At 47.8% G+C, this 22,994-nt stretch overlaps 8 protein-coding genes across 8 annotated transcripts; 4 read left to right on the plus strand and 4 right to left on the minus strand.

Moving 5' to 3' along the window:
• Positions 1–945: 945 nt before the first annotated feature.
• Positions 946–2,772, minus strand: FIESC28_01257 (uncharacterized protein; the record flags this gene model as incomplete). The annotated part of the gene is made up of 1 exon (XM_031155408.1): positions 946–2,772. The coding sequence occupies one exon, from the start codon at positions 2,770–2,772 to the stop codon at positions 946–948; it is 1,827 nt and encodes a 608-aa protein (XP_031020575.1).
• Positions 2,773–4,968: 2,196 nt separating this feature from the next.
• On the plus strand, positions 4,969–5,343 carry FIESC28_01258 (uncharacterized protein; the record flags this gene model as incomplete). Its single annotated transcript, XM_031155409.1, has 2 exons — positions 4,969–5,157; positions 5,209–5,343. 2 exons carry the CDS (start codon positions 4,969–4,971, stop codon positions 5,341–5,343), a joined length of 324 nt encoding a protein of 107 aa, XP_031020576.1.
• Positions 5,344–5,467: 124 nt separating this feature from the next.
• Positions 5,468–6,697, minus strand: FIESC28_01259 (uncharacterized protein; the record flags this gene model as incomplete). Its single annotated transcript, XM_031155410.1, has 1 exon — positions 5,468–6,697. The coding sequence occupies one exon, from the start codon at positions 6,695–6,697 to the stop codon at positions 5,468–5,470; it is 1,230 nt and encodes a 409-aa protein (XP_031020577.1).
• Positions 6,698–7,314: 617 nt separating this feature from the next.
• FIESC28_01260 (uncharacterized protein) lies at positions 7,315–9,183 on the plus strand (the record flags this gene model as incomplete). Its single annotated transcript, XM_031155411.1, has 6 exons — positions 7,315–7,529; positions 7,583–7,604; positions 7,659–7,666; positions 7,721–7,985; positions 8,033–8,227; positions 8,272–9,183. The coding sequence occupies 6 exons, from the start codon at positions 7,315–7,317 to the stop codon at positions 9,181–9,183; spliced, it is 1,617 nt and encodes a 538-aa protein (XP_031020578.1).
• A 1,481-nt stretch (positions 9,184–10,664) lies between these two features.
• FIESC28_01261 (uncharacterized protein) lies at positions 10,665–13,125 on the minus strand (the record flags this gene model as incomplete). Its single annotated transcript, XM_031155412.1, has 5 exons — positions 10,665–11,643; positions 11,737–11,866; positions 12,456–12,722; positions 12,781–12,916; positions 12,967–13,125. 5 exons carry the CDS (start codon positions 13,123–13,125, stop codon positions 10,665–10,667), a joined length of 1,671 nt encoding a protein of 556 aa, XP_031020579.1.
• Positions 13,126–13,416: 291 nt separating this feature from the next.
• Positions 13,417–16,138, plus strand: FIESC28_01262 (uncharacterized protein; the record flags this gene model as incomplete). Its single annotated transcript, XM_031155413.1, has 2 exons — positions 13,417–13,862; positions 14,377–16,138. The coding sequence occupies 2 exons, from the start codon at positions 13,417–13,419 to the stop codon at positions 16,136–16,138; spliced, it is 2,208 nt and encodes a 735-aa protein (XP_031020580.1).
• A 1,189-nt stretch (positions 16,139–17,327) lies between these two features.
• Positions 17,328–19,107, plus strand: FIESC28_01263 (uncharacterized protein; the record flags this gene model as incomplete). The annotated part of the gene is made up of 2 exons (XM_031155414.1): positions 17,328–18,756; positions 18,809–19,107. The coding sequence occupies 2 exons, from the start codon at positions 17,328–17,330 to the stop codon at positions 19,105–19,107; spliced, it is 1,728 nt and encodes a 575-aa protein (XP_031020581.1).
• Positions 19,108–20,369: 1,262 nt separating this feature from the next.
• Positions 20,370–22,111, minus strand: FIESC28_01264 (uncharacterized protein; the record flags this gene model as incomplete). Its single annotated transcript, XM_031155415.1, has 2 exons — positions 20,370–21,561; positions 21,609–22,111. 2 exons carry the CDS (start codon positions 22,109–22,111, stop codon positions 20,370–20,372), a joined length of 1,695 nt encoding a protein of 564 aa, XP_031020582.1.
• Between the last annotated feature and the right edge of the window lie 883 nt (positions 22,112–22,994).

Raw genomic sequence — 22,994 nt, forward strand, 5'->3', positions numbered from 1 at the left:
GAACTGTACTCTTGGTATATGTACTACTACCCCACAGGATGAAGAAAGCATTTTTGATGTGCTCTTCTGCTCTTTCCAGAAGCCGGGTCTGCAGTATACAGCTCAGTGGATCTAAGAACAACTCGTTTCTACGAGGCAAACCGACGATGGGGCCAGGTGTACTATCGGAACAGTGCATTCAATGCCTATGTTGACAGTTGAGACGGCCGACGCATAGGGGTCAAGATCATTAACGGCGGGGCATAGATTTCATCATCTGCGGTAATAAATTGCCCAGTCAAGAACAGACACTAAAGTCTCAGTGTTTATCAAACGTCGTGCGTGCATTACTTGCGTCTGATTTCGGGTCTCGTTTTGTGTCCTGGCTTTAACACTTCTGTCTCTTGGCTACTTGTCTCAGCGGACTTAGCTTCCTCAGTCTCTTTATCACCCCCAAAGCGAGTCTATGGGTGGGATTGGAAATGAATGCTAGAGTCATGCTCTCTGTTAACGTTACAGGCAAGAGGGACTCTGCCGTTGAAGTGGCATGAGTACGTGTGTCCAAGAAAGGGTAGCAGAGAAGAATGGAAGTCATCGCCTCCGGCCTGACTCGAAGCTTCACCATGAGAACAGGCACCAGAGGGTGTGAAGAAGGAGAGAAATTATCGCTGCTCACACATCATGGTATCAGAGAGCTTGACCGCTCATATATTACGGACGAAACAATTTGGTAACTCCCTGTCAACTTATGCCAGCATTTAGAACACTATTTTTTGTACTATACACTTATCCAGTAGTCGTAGTTAGCTTGTCACATCTGTCCTGGCACAACTTCACTTATATGCGGTGCGAGATGTATTCATAACAATTTAATTCTTGTGGTATTATTATATCATGTCTAGCATGTAGCTATCTAATTCGTATATCTTTATGCAGTTGTCCAACTGCTATGTTCATATTGTGCATTTACATCTCAATAGCCAACTTGCTGCGAGCTCGCAACTTGTATCCGTACTTGAACATGACGAAAGGAATCAAGCTCAGAACAGTACCAAACAAGGCAAGAATGAGACCAGCGTATTGGCTACCAACGTTGTGGAAGAAGGCGTTGGCGAAAAGAGGTGTGACAGCACCGAGAGTGTTTCGCATAAGACCCTGTCCGGCAATGGCAGACGAAGAGCTCTCACCGTAACAGTCGGCGGTGTAACTGTATGTACTCTCGAAAACGAAGTAGATACCGAAAGCGATGGGAGCGAGACCGATGGCAGGGCCAACCCAAGAGACGTGGGAGTATTGGGTGAAGCTGTAGATGAAGAGACCGATGGGGAGGAACATGGCTCCGTACATGGCACCGTAGAGACGGGCTTCGGGGGTGACCTTGACATCGGGGTCGGCAACGAGACGGTCGAACTTGCGCATCTGCCAGTGGTGAGCCAACCAACCGAGGGTGGTACCAATGCAGAGAGAGATGTAAGGAAGACCAGAGACACCCTCACCCCAGCCGTGGTGCTCCTGGAATGTGATGGGAATGACCGAAAGGAACAAGAAGACAACAGCCCAGCAGAAAGCAATCCAGAGACCGAAAGCAAAGACGACAGGCTCAGTTACAAGCATGTGAATAGCCTTGACAGAACTGGCCTTAAGCATAGCCTGCAGACTGGGAGTCAAGATATCGCCAGCAGAGACATATCGCTCATCACCGGTAGCTTGTCGGAGAGCCTTAGCGCGCTTGTGAAGAGCGACACCACCACGGGTCTCGGGGAAGTAGAAGAAGATGACGAGCAAAAGGGGAACATTAGCAATGCCCTGAATACCCTCAATCCATCGCCATCCGATAGACTGGTTGATGAAACCAGCGTAGATAGGAGCAGCGACAGTACCAAAGATAGCGACCCAAGAGAACATGGCCATGGGGCGACTTCGGTGGTGAGGCTCGTACATATCATCGAAAGTACCGCCGACAAGAATGGTACCGACGCAACCGAAAAGACCGAGGAGGAGTCGGAGTCCGATGATGGTGTTGATGTCCTGGGCGAGGGCGAGGCCGATGAAGAGGAGCGAGAAGCACAGGAATGAACTGGCGTAGACAACCTTTCGGCCGACCAATTCACAGAAAGGAGCGAGGACCATGGGTGCGATGGCACAGCTGATGTTGAAGGTGAATAGACCTAGTTGGCCCTTGATGTTGGGCGCATCGAGTTCCTCACACATGCTCGCGATACCAGAACTGTAAGCGGTAGTCGCAAGACCGATGAACAGAGTCATCAGGTTCAGGATAGTAGAGATGGATCGCTTGTACCAAGGGTTCCAGTTGAAGGGGTTCTCCTTATCTCCTGAAGCAAATCCCAGAACGATGTATTCCTTTCCATTCTCTTTGACAACCTCTGTTAGAGTAAGAGGCATGTCAATGTCGACCGTCTTGATAGCACCAAACTCCGGGTCGATAGACTCATTTTCGTCGTTGACATATTTACCACCGACGATACGTCCAGCAAGGGGTTCACCCTTTTCGTTCTTCAGAACCTCGACATCTGTAGAGTCTGGGTCGGAAGAGCTCTTCTCCTCACTGTTGGCCAAGGAAGGCTGAGCGGTAGAGTTCTTTCGCGAAGGGGGAGCCACAGAGTTCTTTCGGGAGGTAGGCGGCGCAGCAGAGTTTCTCCTCGTTCCCACAAACGAGTTTGCTCTGGAGTTGGCGTAGAAGCTGGTCGGTCTGGAGGCCGAGGGGGATCCTATGGGGAGAGGGGAGCCCGGTCTGGAGTTTGGGGCAGAGAATGAGGGGATGTAATTAGACATGGTGGGCAATGTCTCTCCAAGTGTGGGTTATGTGTGATAACGGAAAGGGGAGATGTGACTGTTGACTCAACAGAGGAAGAAAGAGATAAGAGATATAAGAAGGACGACGATGCTTTGTCTTTTCCTTGCTAGTGTTGGTATGATGACATCGATTGCCTTGCCTTGACTACTTGCCTTATCATCGCACGTTCTTCATTGTCTGGCCGTTGTACGGTGGAGTTTTGTGCTTCTGGTCCACTATACGACCATGAAGCCGCCGAGGTATCGGTGGGCATTGCATTCCCATCTCTGAGTCGTGTTACTAAAGACCAGATGAAAGGTGACGATCTTCTAGCATTAGCTTCAGGGGCAAGATGAACTAGAACATTTGCCTCTTTTCCAGAAGACTAGTTGACAGTTAATCATCATGAATTGCATTTTTCTTGGTGGCCATTTGAAGAGTTGTCGATGTTTTTTGCACCAACGGTCCCTTTTCGGACTTACAGGTAAGGAATAAGACAGACGGAGCCTCCGGGAGCGCCGGTCCGCCGAAGTGTGGGTCTCGGTCCGAGAAGGTATGACGTCTTAAGGGCCCGATATCTCGGCGTTAATTGAAGATCTGATCCTCTTTATTTCTTTATCAGTGCTGAAGCTGAGTCTGAGACCTGGGAGATTGGAGTTTTCATGGCGTTTAATGTTGGAGATATAGCTATAGTGGAACTTGTCGCCCAAGTATAAAGCGGTGATGCCTTTTCCTTTGCGTCACTGCGATTTTTCTCGTCTTTCTCGGTAGATATCAAGACTCCGAGTCTGACTCGCGTACCAGTGCCAAGGTGTTGAGTGCATCTGTCATGAGGCTCCGGGAGGGTCAGGGAAGGGTCAGGACATGGGAGGATCCCTTTGTTCCGCCCTGATATGCCCTAGCATCGTATGCCATACGCGCGATCCTGAAGTCTTGGTGAGGCGATTGAAGGATTCAGTCGTTCGATTGAGGCTATTTGCATTGATGGTGATCTTTTGTTGGGCAGTGACAATGACCTTTTGTTTTGTTCTGAGTCGACAGTTGCAGAATGCCGACATCACGAGAAGCAAAGCAATGGATGAGATGCTATACTATACGATGTTATACGATACTACTCCTATTCCCGTCACTAACCGTTGGCATGAGAAACTAGCAAACAATCTCGATGCCACGATGGCTTCAGATTCATGACAACAAAACAAGTCTTGCACCCGGCCTTTCTCGCGCTCATTCCAAACAAACCCGAAGCGGAATTACAGCACCCCTGACCCTGTGACTCCACTGATAAGGAGAGAACTGCCGTGAGGCTCCCGGTGGATACAATCCTCGGTGAGGCGGTGGATCCGTGAAGAGATCTTCCTTGGCGCGATGCAGGGATGGGACGGCGCTAAGAAAAGCTTCCATACGGGTTCCAGAGGATCTTTTAAGGCAAATCAACGATTGTTTTGCACTAGATGACGACATGTTGATGTATCTGAAGCTAAGAAGTTTCTTAGACTTTTTAAAAGTTTGACAGGAGATGAAGCTCCTAACGATGTGGGTTGAGCAGTTACACAGTGTTGCAATTGCATTGACTTGATAACTGGAGCTTGATGTTTGCAATCTTGCTCGGTATGTCCGTGAGTCCGGTAAGCTGGAACGGTATTCGTAAGCTAGATGATTGAAGACTTTCGAGATCGGCGTTCTTTAAAACGTGGTTGACATTGTCACTCCGCCGCCACAACGGTTCAGGGAGTTGGAGTGACAGTTTGTACCAACAATCCGGATCATTTGTAATTAAGCTTAAGTCGCCTGTAAATTCTCAGGTCTTCTTTTGACCGAGAAAGCTGTTGTATCCAGCTTATCACATACATAATGTGAAACCGAGACGGCGTCGTAATGCATATGGTTGATCTCAGTCATAGAAAATCTCATACCCTGGAGCTGACAAGTGACAACTGAACACAACCTCCATGGCAGCAGATAAGTGTATTATGAGAAATGCATGATTTCTATGAGAAGTAAAGTAGAAATAGGTAAAATAGATTCATGAATTTTTTCAATGACATCTGCGGCAAACGCGCATCTGACGATATCAGTGGAGAGATCACATGATCCCCACTTCTAGCCAGAACCATAAAACCAATATACCCTCAACCCCTCCTCGACAACCACCAGCACCACCAACCGAACCGTTATATCCACATCAACTCAAAATGGTCTACACAATTGTCGTTCACCTCTACGCCAAGGACGATGAGGAGTCCCTCAAGAAGCTCACCGCCAAGCTGATCGAGGCTAGCCGCGTCTACTCCCAGGACAAGGAGACTCTGTCTTGGCACGTTATGCAGTCCACCTCTGACAAGCGCGCCTTTACCATTGTCGAGCGCTACGAGCAAGAGAGCGTAAGTAATGCCAATTACAAGAGGAAAGTGAAGTACTGATTAGTTGTGCAGAGCCAGGAATACCATCTTAACAACCCCTACTGGAAGACTTTCGACCCTTACGTCATTCCTCTACTTGAGAAGCCCATGGACTTGAGACGTTTTGAGGAGCTTGACACTAGCAAGGACGTCGAGGTTCCTCAATAGATTAGTCAATTGGCTATAGAAGATCTCTCAATATCAAAAACCTCAAATTAAGATATCCAATATCAAACGTCGTCATCAACTGAGTGGAGCCATCATGATACAAAGTGGAAACCCCATGATGAGCTCACTTCTCATAATTCAACTCCGGATAATGAGGCAAATGCCATCCTCCCTTCTCCTCACTCGAAAACCTCGAAACCAAAGCCGGAATTCTCAAAAGACAAACCAGCCAAGCAAACCACTGCAAAACAGTAACGCCCCACTGCGTATCTGGTATAAAAGTCTTGATAACATTCAACTTGACATTCTGAACCTCATCGATAAACGGCCGTAGCGTGTCATCGTAGTTCACGAATGCCAAAGGTAGATCATCAGGGTTTCGACTGATTTCCCCAGCTAGGATATATGCTCCTACGAAACTCGCTGTAGTACCCATGCCGCTAAAGGGTGAGGGGCAATGTGCTGCGTCGCCGAGGAGGACGACACGGTTCTTGGACCAGATAGGAGTTTGTACTTGGACAACCTCTTGAGAGTAGAAGTTTTGAGCAGTTTGCATTCCTTTGAGGAAACGGTCGATTTGCCATCCTGCGTTGCGGAATCTTTGGGACCAGAATTCTTTCTGTTGTTTGACGGTTCCTTTATGAATGGCGGATGTTTCAGGGGAATCATCTTTCAGGATGAGATAGACTTGAGTTTCAGTTGAGTTGTGTGTTCGACGAAAGATCATTCTTCCTTCTGAAGCAGAATATGTCCTTCGGATATTCGTATCGCCCTCCTCCCGTGGAATGAAATAATACGCCATGTGAAGACCAAGTTGGCGATAAGGATCTGGCATACCAGGTGGATTAATCGCTCTTCGAATCCTCGAACCCTGTCCATCAGCCCCAACCAACAAATCAAACGTATCAGAAGTCCCATCCGAGAAATAAGCATAAACCTGTTTATCATCCTGCTTAAAGCTCTCAACAGTCTTATCAAAGATATACTCCACATCATCCTTCGTAGCATCATATAAGATTCTCACAAGATCACCTCTCATGATTTCGTATTCTGAAGTAACGGATTGAGCGCCTTTGCCTGATTTGTTGGCCATGATTGTACCGATGACTTTACCGCTGGAGTCGACGAAGCCCACGCCTGCTTCGTCAACGAGCTTTGAACGGACGACTTCGTCAAGACCCATGCGTTTAACGGTTTGGATTCCTTGTTCGCGGAAGTCGATTTGAGCTCCTGTTGCACGTAGGGCTGGGAAGCGTTCGACGATTGTTACCCGGTGGCCTAGACGGACGAGCCAGAAGGCCAATGCTGGGCCGGCGCAACCACCGCCGCAGATTAAGACTTTGAGAGATGACATTGAGTGGTGATTATGATTTTCGTATTGAATTATAGAGTGTTTGACCTGTTCTACAAAAGTCTTGGCAGGGGTCTTGTTCACTTAAAAGCATCAACTCGGATAAGTCGGATGAGGCGTTCACTTGTAAGACGGCTTATTCCAGATCCGATTGGGAATGTATCCTATCAGAAAGCCTGCTATACGAAAATCAATTACACGCTCTAATAAGATATGATGTCACTGAAGCCCTCAAGCATTCCCCAAGCTTAATGCCTTTCCTGTCGACATTGCAGACAATTGCACGTTCTTGCAGGTGCTGTTAACTCACCTGTACCATCTTCGGAGTTAAGTGACATTGAGATCCCGATTGCGCACGGAGTCCTGACATTTGGCGGTCTGGCACTTAAGACAAATTCACCTATGCATTCTGTAAATACATTGTTGGTGATAGTGATGTCGGTGTTAACGTTAGTTGATCTTCAATCGGGTTTGGTATCGGGTCTGACCCGGAGGCCATTCTCGGGAAAGAGCATATGCGGGGTCGTCCGACTAATACCACCCTCCCGACTTCGGTCCCTGAACGATTGAACACAAACCGATTCAACTTTCTCCGACATTGAATATTATAAGATCTTAATATGGCGACTAAGAACTGGGAAGAAGTTGCTGTTCAAAAGCGGCAGAAGCAAGCAGAAGATATCGCAGCTTTCGTCTCGGCAGAGTTGTCCGATGCTGATCAGCGAAAGGAGCTCTATGGGTCTATCACGAGCATCGACAATATTACTTTGTTGGCAGAGAAGATCAGGAAAAACGAGTATTCGACAGAAGATGTTACGAGGGCGTATATCTCACGGTGAGTTACATTGGCGCAACTCTGTTAACAGGTACTAAATGGTCATGTGTAAGCGCGATTGAGGCGCACAAGAGAGTAAGTCGATTGAGGCTCCTGATAATCGGTGAACATATGCTAACATAAGTACAGACGAACTGGTAAGTCATTTCAAAGACATCTGGTATAAGCAGTCATATTGATCGGAAGTTTAGCCTCACTGAGATCCTCTTCAATGATGCTCTAGCTCAAGCCCGAGAACTCGATCAGTACTACTCCAAAGAAGGCAAGACAAAAGGACCCTTCCATGGTATACCAATTAGCTTGAAAGACCAGTTCAACGTCAAAGGCCACGATACGACTCTAGGCTACACTGGCAAATCCTTTAGGCCAGCTTCTGAAGATGCAGTTCTGGTCAACATCCTGAAGAAACTGGGTGCCGTCGTGATCTGCAAGACAAACCTTCCGCAGAGTATCATGGTAAGTGCGCATGACCGTATAGAGATGCTGGTAGCTAATGGATCTAGTGGGCTGAGACTGATAACCCTCTTTGGGGCTTGACCGAGAACCCGATTATTCCTGGTTACACACCCGGAGGTTCGACAGGCGGTGAATCGGCTCTTCTGTATTCTCAAGGAAGTCTTGTAGGGTTTGGATCGGACTTGGGTGGTAGTATTCGCATGCCAGCTCATTTGATGGGGTTATATGGCTTTAAGCCCAGTGTAAGTCTCCCACTCCCTCGACCATTTTGTCTAACAAGATGCAGAGCCCTCGTCTGCCTTATTACGGTGTACCTGTCACAACCGACGGCCAGGAACACGTCCCCTCATCAATCGGTCCCCTTACGCGCTCAATGTCATCAATTCGTGATGTAACAAAGGAGATAATACTGCAAGAACCTTGGACCCAAGACTGTCGTTGCGTTCCTATTCCCTGGCGCCAAAATGCCTATGACGAAGTACTCAATCGAAAGTTGACAATTGGCATTTTTCGCGACGATGGAGTCGTGAAGCCTCATCCTACCATCTCTCGGGTACTTGAAGAGGCAGTCACAGCACTCCGATCTGCTGGACATGAAGTAATCGAATGGATCCCCGACCGGCACGCAGAGATCATCAAAGTCATGGACGCTTACTTCACCGTCGACGGTCTCGAAGACGTCCGCCGCGATATAGAAGTAGGAGGCGAACCCATCATTCCCGCTGTTCAGGCCCTCGTCGACCGTGGGAAGGCCATTTCTGTCTTTGAGTATTGGCAACTCAACAAGCGCAAGCGCGAACTCCAACAAGCCTACCTAGAGAAATGGAACAGCGCCATCTCAGAAAAGACTGGCCGAGTAGTAGATGCGCTCATAACACCTGCTCTGGTACACGCCGCTGTACCGCATAATAGTATCAAGTGGGTTGGATATACCAAGGTGTGGAATCTGCTTGACTACACGGCTTTAGTGATCCCAGCGGGGAGAGTTGAGCCGCAGGATCTCGAAGCGAAGTGGGATCATGAGACTAGGAATGAGAAAGATGAGTGGTGTAAGAAGCTTTGGGAGGAGAGAAAGGAAGAGATGGCGAAGCATCAATTGCCGGTGGACATTCAGATCGTTGGAAGGCATTTGGAGGAGGAGAAGGTGTTGGCTATTGGTAAGGTCATCGATGATCTTCTGCGTAGTCGACCTCAGTAGTTCATATCCAGGCCTGGGGAGAGTTGAATCAACAGGGCTATAGAGAAGAGCTAGATGCCAAAAGAGCCTAGAAAATGATATCCTTAGACTTTCTCCTCCTTACTATCTTGAGGCTCAACAACATATCACCTACCAAGTCCGTCTTCCCTGTTCTCTTCGGGATTGGCTCATCTCTCTTTTATTAGATCGTAGCCTCTTACGCCTACTTCATTTTCTGTTCCCTCTCTTCTTGTAAATCTGCAATGATACCGTGTTACGCAAACATCGCAGGCAGTACCAGAGGGTCAATAATGTCGTAGCCATTAGGCAACGGGGTCAGGGGTCTTCTCGGGATCTTGGGGGGTGAGTCGATGCCCTGTTTTGCAGCATCGTCGGAATCGGAGACGGATGTGGCCCGGTGTGTCATGGTATTAGCTAAGTGATAAGATCCTGTTCCATTGCTCGCGTTGTGTCACGGTGGTCAACGCAGCTGCAGGCGTTGAAGGAATACTCTCTATAGAATCCATCATGTCAGAGGCATCGAGTTCCCGGTAATCAATTAGAATGTGGACAATTCTGAGTATTAGTACTGTCTAGCTTACAAAGTGTGTGTTTTGGTGTAAGTGAAGTCGTAAACTTCTAGGATTTGTAAACACTGTTCCAAAAGCCTTACAGCCCATAAGACGACAAACAAGGCGTCCTTCGAGTGTCCAGCTAACCACTGACTGCATCAAATGGGCATACCGGTGACCAAAGAATATCTCATGAGATCTGGTAGTGGGTTCCATTGTTCCACCATCTTTAATATCCTAGTCCTTCCCACAAAGATATCCTATTGTAGCAAATCTCCCTGTTTAGGTCGGGCACATTCGTAGGCTATGCCTCATTTTCCTTTTCGCGGGTTAATGGTACTGCCTCTCCTTGCTACGTCTCAAGGATCTCTGTAGGCAGCTTCGTAACATTGTTCTCCAAAGTAGAGCTGTGTGATCAAAAGTGTTGTTTTGTTGAGTACGCATTGCGGGCATCTTCTCAGAATTAACACCAACAAACCCGAAGTAGTCCTACTGTATAAACTGAGGTTTCTTCATCTCCGGCTTGGGACTGTCTTCGTCGCTTGTCCCCGGCGCTGTGTTGTCTTGAGTGGAACGGTGGGTGCTCCAAAGAAGTAGCTCCTTTCCTATGGTAGGGAAGTTGCATCCCAATTTATTCCTTCAATGAGTTCTGAAATTCCCAAGGATTGCAGAGCCCCCGGAAGTGATTCCAGAAACACAGCGCGAACCCGAAAATAGATTTGTGCCTAGTGAGCAGCCAAAATCACAGACTCAGCCTAGGGAGACAACAGAGATACCCCATTCGAATGGATGAGGGATGGCTTTCCCAAGGACAACGTTTTGATGGCTTCACCACCTTGGTCGGTACCTCCAGGTTTCTTTGATACGTTTGCTTGGGAGGGAGAAATTATAGATCTATGGGACTGCAGACTACCAGATAACCAGTGGCATTCAGACTGTATTGTCCTTACTGCTTATAGCTCCATCTCCCTCCTTGATTAAATCCGTCTCGACACCACTTGAATGCCAGGAAACAATCCACGAATACGGCAGAAACCTCATAAGCAGATTTCCCAAGTAGTACATAAAGGCACTCTTTGGGATATAAGTAGAAGCAAGCCTCTTGCTCCTATCCTGCAACCTCTCAATCGTCGGCCGAAGCTTCTTCTCATGAGAGGTAAGTGCCTGTAAAACATCCTCGGTGGCTATCAGCTCTTTGCCTAAGATCTCAGCCGATACAAGGGCTACGCCTGCGCCTTGGCCTGAGAGGAGGGTGAGACAATGCGCTGAGTCGCCGAGGAGGAGAACACGACCTTTGGACCAGCTGGATAGTTTCACAAGAGTTAGGCTGTCGATGATGGGTGATGAGCCCGACTTTTCGGCAACATCGATGGCTTGGGTTATATCAGGAGGTCCAGGAATGACCTTATGAAGGAGACCAAATCCTAGAGCTCGGTCTTGTAGTGCAGAGCCATCGTCGCGCCATATGTGAAGCGCCGCAAGTCCATCATCCCGCAGTCTGTAAAGAATATCCAGATGGCCCAGACTATTGAATGAGACACAGTTCGCTTTGAGGGGTTCTTTTTGTTCGACGTCGTATGTCGCGTAGCAAAGTCCAAGGTCTTCCAAGCAACTCTCATCGTTCCAGAGCATGTTCCGAACAGATGATCGGATCCCGTCAGCACCGACCAAGAAATCTGCTTCCACGATTTCGCCACTTCTCAAAGTCGCTCGGATTTTCAGCCCATCCTCAATCTCAACGACATTGTCCAACGCCTCATTGAACCGGATAGTAGCCAACTCAGGTAATGCTTCAGCTAGCAAAGCTGCCAAATCACCTCGACAAACAGCACAGCTCTCCAAACCTCCGTGAACGTCTTCGTAATTGAAGCTGATCAGTTCCCGGCCTTTGTTATCGTGAAGCACATTCCTGTCAACATCCTATGAGATGGCTTTGAGATCTTCGTATAGACTCATTGCTTTGATCGTTTCTAGACAGCGACCTGACAAGCTCATCATATACCCGCCGCTGCGGATCGTTGGTGCTCTCTCAATGATGATAGTGGACCAGCCTGCTTTGTCGAGCCACCATGCTGTAGAAAGACCGGTGATACCGGCGCCTACTATGAGGGTTTTCGGTTTGACTTCCATAACTGGTGAAAGGGAGTGGAAATGAACTTGCATTTCCTCTTCTACGGGACAAGTGGAGGAACAGACGTATGAGTACTAATTTATCGGCTTGGACGTCTCGGATACCTTCCGCTCGGGTTATCAGATTGATAAGATCCTTATGAGAAGATCATCTCCACCTACTGCATGAGTTCAATGCTTTATGCGGTTCATTTCCGTCCGTAGACCCACGAGGCTGAACGCTAGAAGCGAGCTGAACTGACGAATTACTCAAAGTAGGACATCATCAAGGTTCTCAATTTTTACCCTTGCAGTCTTGCTCACTCACACTCAGATATTCCAGCGCTGGATCCACCTATTCCAAACATCTTGTGACTCTTGTTCGTTACTCGTTGCTCATCTCAGTAATCAACCCTACAAAAACAACAAGCACAGCAGCATATGCAGCAGTACTCGACACAACCTCCATAAAACTTTCAAGAAACCACGCCGCTAGCACTCCGAATACAGCAACAAAGACCGTCGTAGAGACCAAAGCCGTCCAGAGGGTATTATGCAAAACCATCAACCACATCGGGAAGATCAAGAAGATTCCAGCCAAGGTCGCCATACCTAACCGTTCGTAGAAACCTCTGAGCCAGTTCCTCTGATAGTTGTCTCTTCTGGTATCAATGACACGGTCCGCATCTTTCGCACTTTTCTGCCAATACCCAATAGCATCGAAGACCTTTCTTCTGTCTCTTTTGAGTTTATCTGCGTTATTTCCAATGATTTCCTTCAAGAGATTCCTATCCAGCCACTTCTCCCCGCTCAGGTAGAAAGGATCTTCCGGATCCAAACTCTTCTTTTCCATATAGTCGTAGTTTTGAAGGGCTTGAACTAGAGACTGATAGTTAATCGCTCTAAAGGTAGCTAATGGACGTAGCATTGATCTTACTGTACTTTCCCAGATTTTCTTGCCAACCAGATGGCTCTTTAACTCCGAATCTCAGTGCAGTAGCTTGTTTGGCCAGTTCAACTTTAAGCTGCCTCAAGTATATCCTTTGTAGAACAGCGAAATTGATGCGGTAGCTCTGGTAACGTTCATTCTAGATATGCTCTGTCCACTTCATATCCGACGTACCTTCTCGGGGAGCTGTCCCTCTTTTGCGTCGTTCTGCAAAATGATAGTGATGATGTTGTTGATATCGAGGTCTAGTGGCCAGCGGGGGTCGCTAAGGTCGATATCAACTTGACTTTCTTCATCTTCTCTAGGTCTGCGGTGTGGGTTGAACCGTTCCATCGTCGTACCCCTCTTTTGGCAATGTGCGATCAGTGGGAGAAACCAGGCTCCGAGTGTGACAGTCTGTCAGCAGCGGCTTCGTTCTAAATAGTCGAACCGCATAGCTGAATAATGAACCAATGCTACCCAGCCATGCACAATTGCGCTGCGGCTTGCGTCAGGCCACGTCACAAAGGCGAGTACGATCACTGATATCTGTAACAATTTCCCTCAATCATCAAATGTAGTCTTGATTCTTGTAGAAACCGTGAAACTATGAATTTTGATGAAAACGCAACCGCTTGATGAATAATGCGGCCCCGTCCCTGCATCGTCCTATTCGCAACAAAGTCCAAGGTAGCACCGCCGAACTCCGAGGCTACACTTACCTTCTCGCATGCCAAATATAAAGAGCTGTACATGGAGTTCGCTGAAGAAGAAAGGGAAAAACGCTTATCTCACGCTTCTTCCAAAGACTGTCCCTTCGGAACTAGCAAGCTTAACGTAATTTACGAGGATGTGAGCGCTGAAATTACTTTCAACAAGAATCGAGCTGCCGAAGGCTGGAAGAAACTGGTGCCCTTCTACAGACAGTCAGAGTGTGATACCGAAGAGATAGAACCCGAAGATTTCAAGAGGCTGTTGAAGATATCAGAGGAAGATTGGACTGCAGCATGGAAATCTGCCACTGCTATGCGGGAGCCCAAGGTGTCGCTGGTACGCAAAGACCAGGACGAAAGATACAAGGCTGTTAGAAGGTATATAAAGGCAGGCGAGAAGATACCGAAGAGTGGGGACAAGAAAGATGGAAAGAAAGGGGAAAGGAGAAAGAGGAAGGTGAGAAATGAAACAAGTAAAAAGAAACGAGATAAGTTGAGGAAGAGGAAACAGAAAGAGGAAGAGGATGGAAATAGGAGAGATGATGAAAAGAGGAAGAGAAGAAGGCAAAGGAGAAGGGAGCTAAGTAAAAAGTATGAGGAGGAGGAGGAGAGAAGAAGGGAATGGGAGAGGGAAAGAAGAAGGAGAGATAGAGAGAGGAGGAGGAGCAGCAAAGAGCCGAAGGTTCACAGAAGGCGGTTGCCTATGCCGGGGGCAATACGCTACTACAGAGATAGGTAGCTGGTATCTGATGTATTTGGTCATTACAAGACTCGACAAGATTCAGAGAATAGTATGACAATCCTTAGGGCAATTCTTCTATCTTCAAATGTAGTTACAGGTCAAGTGCGTGGACCGTATCAGAACAACGTTCAGCATCTTGTATTGCTCTAGCCGAGCCATCCGATATAGCCGATACACCCGGTCGGGCCGTACTATCCGACCGCAGCTTACACTTCCCTTACATTCTCCAACTTCAACTTACACTCTCATCAATTATTCATCGGGTACCTTCAGTATTGAATCCATGTCCTCCACTCAAGGTCGCAAACGCTCCAGATTAGCATGCGAAACATGCCGGGATTTAAAACGGAAATGCGACGGCAATCAGCCCTGCGGAGCCTGTGTCCGCTTCGAGTATGAGTGCACTTACAAAACCCCTGCCAACAAGAAGAGAAAGACTGTCGAACCGGAACAAGCACCGCCTCTTCCATCGCCTCCAGTACATGTTGAAAAAGAAGTTCGGCCCCGTGTGGCGTCACCGCATCATCTCCAGTCCCTTGAAGCCAACTCTGGGGCCGCGTTTCTCAGAAGGCTGGCACTGAGACTGGATCCGAAAAGTGCTCCTCGGATGCACACGTTTTCATGGAATGCTTTTCTTGGAGCCAGACGGGAATCACAGTCTCCAGTGTCAAGACCAATTACTGAAATGTTATCCCGAGATGAGATGAGTAATCTTAGCACGATCTATTTTGAGAAACTGGATATCATCTATGGCTTCATTGACCGTGATTGGGTTTCATGTATAATCCAGAACAGATGGGCTGGTCTCACATATGAACCCTCCGAAGATGCGGTTCTATGTGGTATAGCCGCTATTGGATGCTTATTCTCGGAAGTTGAACCATCACCATTGGAGCTTGACCTGATAGAAACGGCCAGATTTATCCTTGAGCAAAAGATGTCCGATACTCCTTCTTCGACTGAAATCACGGGGTGGTTACTTCGAGTGATCTATCTCAGAACTGCGGAGACACCCCATACAGCATGGATCGCTAGTTCTATTCTCATGCATATGTTGGAAGCAGCAGGCCTGCATTGCGAACCAAGCGAAGAATCGGTGTTCCAAGTGGCCGAGGAGCAAGTTGACGCAGAGCTGAGGAGGAGACTGTTCGCCGTCTCAGAGCATCTGAATATTTGGATCTCTTTCGATATGGGGCGGTCCAGAACTATTCTTTGTAACTCGACCTTGGAGATGCCAGTGGCAAGAGAAGGGGACTACACATATGAAATCATGGAGTTATTACCTTACTCGACGGACCTCGATCCAAACAAGACGCGGGATGCATCTGAGCTTGAGGCCTCACTTTCAGTGGTGCTTGATCGAGTCCACTCAGTTCCACCCTCGATTATGGCTCAGTGCAATCTGGCTCTATGTCTTTGTCGCCGATTACAATCTATGAATACATCCTTCACTGGCAAGACACTCGATAAGATACTTTCTATCACGCTCAGAGGTATCGAAGCCGCCCAAGCTATCCTCGACGCTCGATCCCCATGGCATCAGATGGCCAACGTGCCCTTTCAAATAATATGCTTACTCTTAGCCATCGATACCAGAGAATCATTAGCACAGCTAAAAGACGCCATGCAGTGTCTCAGTAACATTGCCACAGTATACGATACCAACGCCACAAAGGAGGCGATGAACACAGCATCTTTACTCATATTGATGCAACAGCGAAGAAAAGAGAAATGTGCGACGAATTTAGGTGATATCGTCAAGAGTTTTCCTATTGTTCCGCTATCAGAACCTCAGGTTGAAGCTCCACCGCAGGTCATGGATGATATGAGGTGGTTCAATAACTTGGCTGGAGAGTTGGCAGGCTTCGATTATTCCGACTTGGACCGGTTTCTCTTTCAAAGCACATTCTAATTTTATATCCGAGAATACCCCTCCAGTTTAAACAATCGTACAAACAAACCGTATACCCAGTCTTCAGGTTGCTGCTTTCTACCTCTTTCGATACCAAATCCTCGACGGCCTACTACTTCTAATCTTCTTCTGCAACTGGAAGATACCATACATAAGTGCCTCAGCAGTAGGCGGACATCCAGGAATATAGATATCGACAGGGACTATACGGTCAACTCCACGTACAACGCTGTAGCTGTAATAATAGTATCCTCCGCCATTGGCACAAGATCCCATACTGATAACCCATCGTGGCTCAGGCATTTGGTCATAGACCTGTCGAAGAGCAGGTGCCATCTTGTTGGTTAGGGTCCCTGCTACGATCATTACATCCGACTGACGAGGTGAGGCACGAAAGATGATTCCTAGACGGTCTTGATCGTACCTTGGCATGCTGGAATGTGTTGGTCAGGATGAGCTTCTCTTGACGAATTTACAAATGTGACAAAGCATCATGACTCCTCTGCTTACCTTACGTGCATCATTTCTATACCACAACATGCCAATGCGAATGTCATGGGCCAAAGAGAGCCTGTCCTTGCCCAGTTGGCGAGCTTGTCGACGGTTGTTCTGTGTCACGATGTCAGGATGCTGGTGTTGAGACAGGTAAGGCGGTACGTACAAGGCATAGTCTACCAAATTACTCGGTTTCTCTTCAGCCAAAGATGCTGAGTGTCTTGGTGTAAGTTTCTTTGTGACAGTTGATGATACGGTTCTTCTTTGTTGTTCTCCAAGGCTGAGTGTTGGTGTTTGGATAGTTGATGTGAGGGCCAGTGGCCGCGTTGCAACTGCAAGGTGTAAGTCAGGCTGAGTAATGGATCCTTCACCTATTACTTACATCTAACTAACTGCAATCGATTCATTTTGGACTTAACACGGCAGATATAATACAAAGTGATTGATTAGAGAAGAGAAGAGAGAACAAAGGGAGTCCCATTAAATACATGCCCACTTACACGGTGGTCCCCTTCGGGAAATAACCACATGACCCCACTTATCTCTCCTTCCCCTCGGGAAATTCCCACATCTTCATCCTCACTCTTCTCTTCCTCAGAAAAACTAGTCATCGGAAGTCCGCGACAAATTAATCTGATCACTTTCACTTGTATTCAATACGATTTATTTTTGGACCCCTGATTCTCTTTCCGCCATGGCAGCCCCACCAGTCTCCTCCTCCCAAACCGAATGCCCCTTCTGTCACAAATCCTTTGGTAGAGCAGATGTTGCCCGACGTCATGCCCGCTCTTGTCCAGCCCGAAAGGGTCGCGCTTTACCAGCAGTCGCTAAGCGGGGAAGAAAGCTTCGTGCTTGCGATAATTGTGCGAAGGTGAAGCTTTCTTGTAATGTGGCTCTACCGTGTCGGCGATGTGCAGCTAAAGGCGTTGAGTGTGTTTACAGCGCGCTATGCCACGATACTTCACACAGGTCCACTGTTGCTGAGAAACCGAAGGATAATCGACATAGTTTGTCGTTCTTGCTGCAGGCTAGCGATCCCAGTCATACTTCTCTGGATGTCACTGTTGCTGCTGAGCCGGAGAGGACATCAGAGGAGCCGACTTGGAGACATCAGGATCAATTGGATGCAGGAACTGTTGATCCAAAGTTTCTGCTTTTGAACTTATCGGATATGTTACTCGATGACCCTATGGATTACGAGAACCCTGGCGATGGCCTACAGTTTCAGAACATCTTCAATATACCAGCCACTACAAACGATACTCTCGCAACACGAATCACCACCTTGTCAAGTGACCTCCAAGAGATGGTCACCAACAAACCTCATCTAAAAGAAGCGCTGGAACATACCGACCAAACAGGCTTCCTTACTACATCCCACTTTCACAATGCGTTCATTGCCTTCTTCCGTCGACGATATTACCACAAGCCCCCGATCCATTGGCCAACGTTTCAACTTGACGAGATAGCGCCTCATTTTCTCCTAGCTGTCATTTTAACCGGGACTGCTTACTTGCAATATCTCGATCAGTCTCCTCAACACTTCCTCACAGCATCACTACTTGAGCTTGCCGAGAAGTACATCTTCAAAGAGCTCAAGCGACTAGCAGATCAGAATGTCACTCCTCTTACATCTAAGCACATGCTTGAGATATGTCAAGCTTCCGTTCTGATGAATAGCCTTGAGGGTAGCACAAATCACACTGAAGCTCGGCGGAGGATTGCTAGTAAGCGCATACCGACGCTTGTGGCGGTGTTGAGAAAGACTGGTCTGGTGGGCCTGAAACATCAGCCAGATGAGGTCAGCTGGGAGGAGTTTGTCCATCAAGAGACTTGTATCAGAGTGGTTTCGTGGACGTTTACCAATGATACCCTTATGAGTTTATTCTGCAATCATCCACCTGCTATGACTGTGAAGGAAATGGGGGGACCTCTTCCTTGTTTGAGCGAGTTATGGGAGGCAGACTCAGGTGTGGCTTTCGAAGGACTTAGACATAAACTAACAAGAGAATATCCATCTAATCGCCGTGAGGCTGTATCTGGGCTACTTTCAGATGAATGGACTTCACTCAAAGAGTCTTTTGGGAGGTTGGACCCCACAGATCTATTTCTCATCAGCGGAGGTTCGTCTCGCCCTACCTAAAGTCAGCCGAACCACTAACTCTTCTCTAACAGGTCTAATGCGTCACGTTTTCCACTGTCGCACATCCATCACAACACCTGACTACATATCCATGGTCCTACGCGCTCTTGACAGATGGGATTCTCTCTGGATCGACGCTTTTGAGCGTATACCGGTAGATGAACGAAAATGGTTTGGCATCGCGAGGCACTCTCCCGAAGTGATTGCTTTATCGAGAAGGATGATTGAGCTCATTGGATCGGAAGAGGCTGAGAAGTCTGCTTATTTGCAGTGTGTGGCTACGTATGATACTGCTGTGTTTCATGAGTTTGTTCAGAAATATGGACAATGAGGAAGCGGGCCAAGACAGTTGACGTACTGCTGAGCTTAGAAGACCAAGACAGGTATGCTAACTGCTCATCTAAACTTACATAAAATATCTAGATTATTTTATATCTCAGGCTCGGTAAGGGCCACTCGTTACAGCGATGATCGCAAGAGCAGTTAATATCTTTCCGAGTCTTGGAGGATTAGCCAGTATCATGCCTTGAAATGGGGAGTCTTAGGTAGATAACGCTGCTGCGATAGCATGAACTTAGTGCGGGAAAGTCGGATAGTGCTCTTAAGTCCTGGGGTATCGCTAGGTCCTGGTGGCCTGGCGCTTGGTGCCTATCAATCAATGAGAGATATATGTCACGAATAGTAATCTCCTGGAATATGGTTAAGACCTCTTACAATATCTTCATAGGTATTATTAAAGAACGAAAGGAATCTATGTTCATCGTAACCCGCAGCAGCAGCTTGTGCGACAGTATACTTTACTGGGTTATCTCCATCTTCGTACTCATCGCCTTCCTCATCCTCACTGGATTCTCTGCACTTGTTGGGCGAGAGATATAACGTTGACGACACAGAACCTTCCCTAGGCTCCGGCCACCCAATCTAGTGCTCTAGTTATGGCCTGGGGAAGGTTAGATCTATTGTTCGCAGGCGCTCTGTTATCTAATCAATCTAATCTACGATATCGCAAATCGGGTCTCTCCTCTGTTGTGGCTCTTTAAATACGCCTAGGGTCAAACAGTCAGCAGCCAAGACCCTAAGAGATAGAATAATTTCAGTAATTTATGTAAACTAACACTTAGGTAATCTCTTTTATGTTGATGCTCTAAGCCTTAGAAGACAGGCCATCCCGCCGAAAGGGAAAGATAGTTGTTCATTTTCTTTTCAGGGCATTGGAATGATAAATAAAAGAAGCGTTTGAGAGAAAGGCCCTTTTACAGTGACTTTTTAAAATGACCGTTTCTTATCTATACCTTACATCTTAACGAGAGGTCCAAATTGTTGAACTGCATTGTAGTTCTGCGACTGCTCAGTATCGATAGCTGCTTCGGATATGCTGTCAAGTGGCTGTGTATCGTTGCGGGCGTTCTTCAAACTGACTACGCCTCAGAGATGGGAAAATGGTCATAGAGAAAACATTCACGATAGTATCACAGGTGGACGAGCAAGTAATTGAGTGATTCGAACGATGTAAATTGTACTATCCTTCGCAAATGATATCATCCATTCATAGTCCTGCTAAAACGAAAATGTCATAAAATGATCCGCAAACATTTAAACTTCAGAAGAAGTCTTCTTCTTGTGGAAGAAGCAAGGCATGCAAAGCTGAGCCATCTCAGTCCAGAAGCCAACAGGGGGCTCGGTGAAGGTAGCCTCGTAAGCCTCAATTTGAGGTCGCTCCCAGACAAGGTCAACCTCGTGGGGCTGGAGCCACTTGGTCTTCTTGAAGACCTTCCAGCCAGTGAAGAGGAGAACAGCAAGGATCTGCATGGAGTAGTTCTGGAAGAAAACCTCGACGTCGAACTTGGGTCGGAAAGCGTAGTATCCGTAAGCGAGGACGAGAACGAACTGGACGGCAAGGGCGATGTAAGCACCGTAGGGCTGGAAGTAGCCGTAGTAGGGACGCTCGGTCTTGCGGTCGACACCCTGAGCGACACAGGCACGGTGATAGTTGATGAAGGTGATGTTCATGATCATGAAAGTGATGAGACCGCCACCAGTGACAATGCTGATCAACCAGCCGAGGACCTTGGCAGAGCCGTTGGCAACCTGGAGGAAGGAGAGGAAGGGGAACAGCATGGTGATGCAGAAGCAGTAGATAGGAATACCGCTCTTGTTGCAGTATCGCAGGAATTGAGGGGCGCGGCCTTCAAGGGAAAGAGAGTAGAGAGCACGGGTAGCACAGTAGGTATATGTGTTACCTGCAGAGAAGATAGATGTAAGGATCAGGAAGTTAACGAAGTGAGGAAGACCCTTGATGCCAAGGTTGGTCATGGCAATGACATAGGGAGAAGAAGCAGCGTTTCCAGTGCCACCGGCGCCGAAGTAGATGTCAACGAGCTTGGGGTCGTTGTAAGCACAGCAGATGCCGACAGCGAGGGCACCAACGATGAAGAAGATGCAGAATCGGTAGTAGACGGTCTTGAAGGCACTCTTGATGGTGAATGTAGGGCGTTGAGCCTCAGCAGAGACCATAGAAATGTACTCGGGTCCGACGACGGTGAAGGAGGCGCTGAAGAGGGCAGCGAGGAAGCCTTCGAAGCGGCCCTTGTCGCCTTGGCTGAGGTATGTAGTGAAGGAGCCGGGATTGGAAAAGTGTCGGAAGCCGTAGGCATCGTGCTGAGGGTTACCACCGCACATGGTGACGAAGGTGAAGGCAAACAGGAGGAAGATCAGGATGAGCTTTCCACCTGAGAGCCAGAACTCGGATTCACCATAGAAGCGGACGGCGAGGACGTTGAGGAGACTGTAATGGTTAGTGTTGTTCGCAGTGATTAAAGAGAGGCAACTTACCCGTAGCAGATAATGACAGCAGCGCAGATACCAGCAGTTGGGCCAGCTTCAAGAGCTTTAGGACTCCAGAAAGAGATGACAGAAGTCAAAGCAGTAATCTCAAAGGGAATAATCAGAGCCTCATAGAGGAAGAAGTTCCAGCCAGCGACGAAACCAAGGGCATCGTCAACCCAGTAACCAGCCAAGCGAACAAAGCCACCAGCAACAGGCATATATGTGTTCATCTCAGCGATCGAGTTGTTAACGAGAGCAAGGACAAGAGAGTAGAGTGTGTAGGCGATGAGAAGACTGCCAGGGCCACCCTTGGCGAGACCTCCACCGATGGAGATGAAGAGGGCTGTTCCGATGGAACCACCGGCGGCGATAAGCTGGATCTGACGGTTGTTGAGTCGTCGATGGAGATGACCCATGCTATCGTCGATGCCATATTGAATGCTGGAGGCATCGCCTGCAACGGCTGAAGCCTTGCCGGCTGAGTTTCTTCTCTTTTCGTCGTCTGACATTGTGATTGTGAAGAGAGTAGGAGATTGAAGAGGAAGGAGAAGATGAGGGAAGATGTTTGTTGGAGACGAGGTCTGAGGAGAAAAACTAACACTGGAATGGGGAGGAAAGAGCGACTATTAAATAGTGAGTCCTCGACTGAGAGGCACAGATAACAGTGTTCAGTCTACAAGCATGGTGTAGAGAGTAGAGAGAGCTTATCTCAAGTGGCCTGTCTAGTACCTAGCCACTGGCGCTACTGTAGCAAGCCATGGTCCAGGCCTTTGGAGTTTAGACCAAGTTAGTGATAGCCTCTAGTCAGTGGAGAGTCGACGAGGGTCTACCCCACGGGGAAAGCTCGTGGGTAGCTCGGTGGATCCGAGTTAGCAGCCTCTAGTCTGGCCAAGATTGAACAATCACGTCTCATCGGCAGTGATAGAAAGGGTGTATGTCATTTGATCACCATTGGTCTCCATCAAAATCACTCACTCTAAATGCTCCCAAACCTGGGGTAAACCACTGTAGCGTCAAGTGCCCAGATACGGTCTAGTACGAGTCTAGACCAGAGACAGAGTTGGAGTTTGTGTACCAACTGAAACTGTAATTGTTCAGAGCCTCGGGGGCGTTGAATGAGGCGTTGGGCATGTGAGGAGAAAGTGAGTGGCACTGGGACAAAGAGATCAATTGTGAGAGAGGCAATACAACGATAATGGTGACAATCCAGACTCTCGGTAATCTATATCGTTAATTCTCTATCTAACGTGTATTAGATGGGTCTTCTTATCATGCTAGTTTATGATCGATTGATACGATGACGATATCAAGGTGACCGGGTCCAAAATCGCTCACCTTAGTCCTAAATAGATGGCCTGATATGTACCTGTAAGTCAAGTCTCTCTTATCTGC

This window comes from Fusarium coffeatum (genome assembly GCF_003316985.1).
Source record: "Fusarium coffeatum strain FIESC_28 chromosome Unknown BRIP53273_contig_33, whole genome shotgun sequence".
NCBI classification, from domain to species: domain Eukaryota; kingdom Fungi; phylum Ascomycota; class Sordariomycetes; order Hypocreales; family Nectriaceae; genus Fusarium; species Fusarium coffeatum.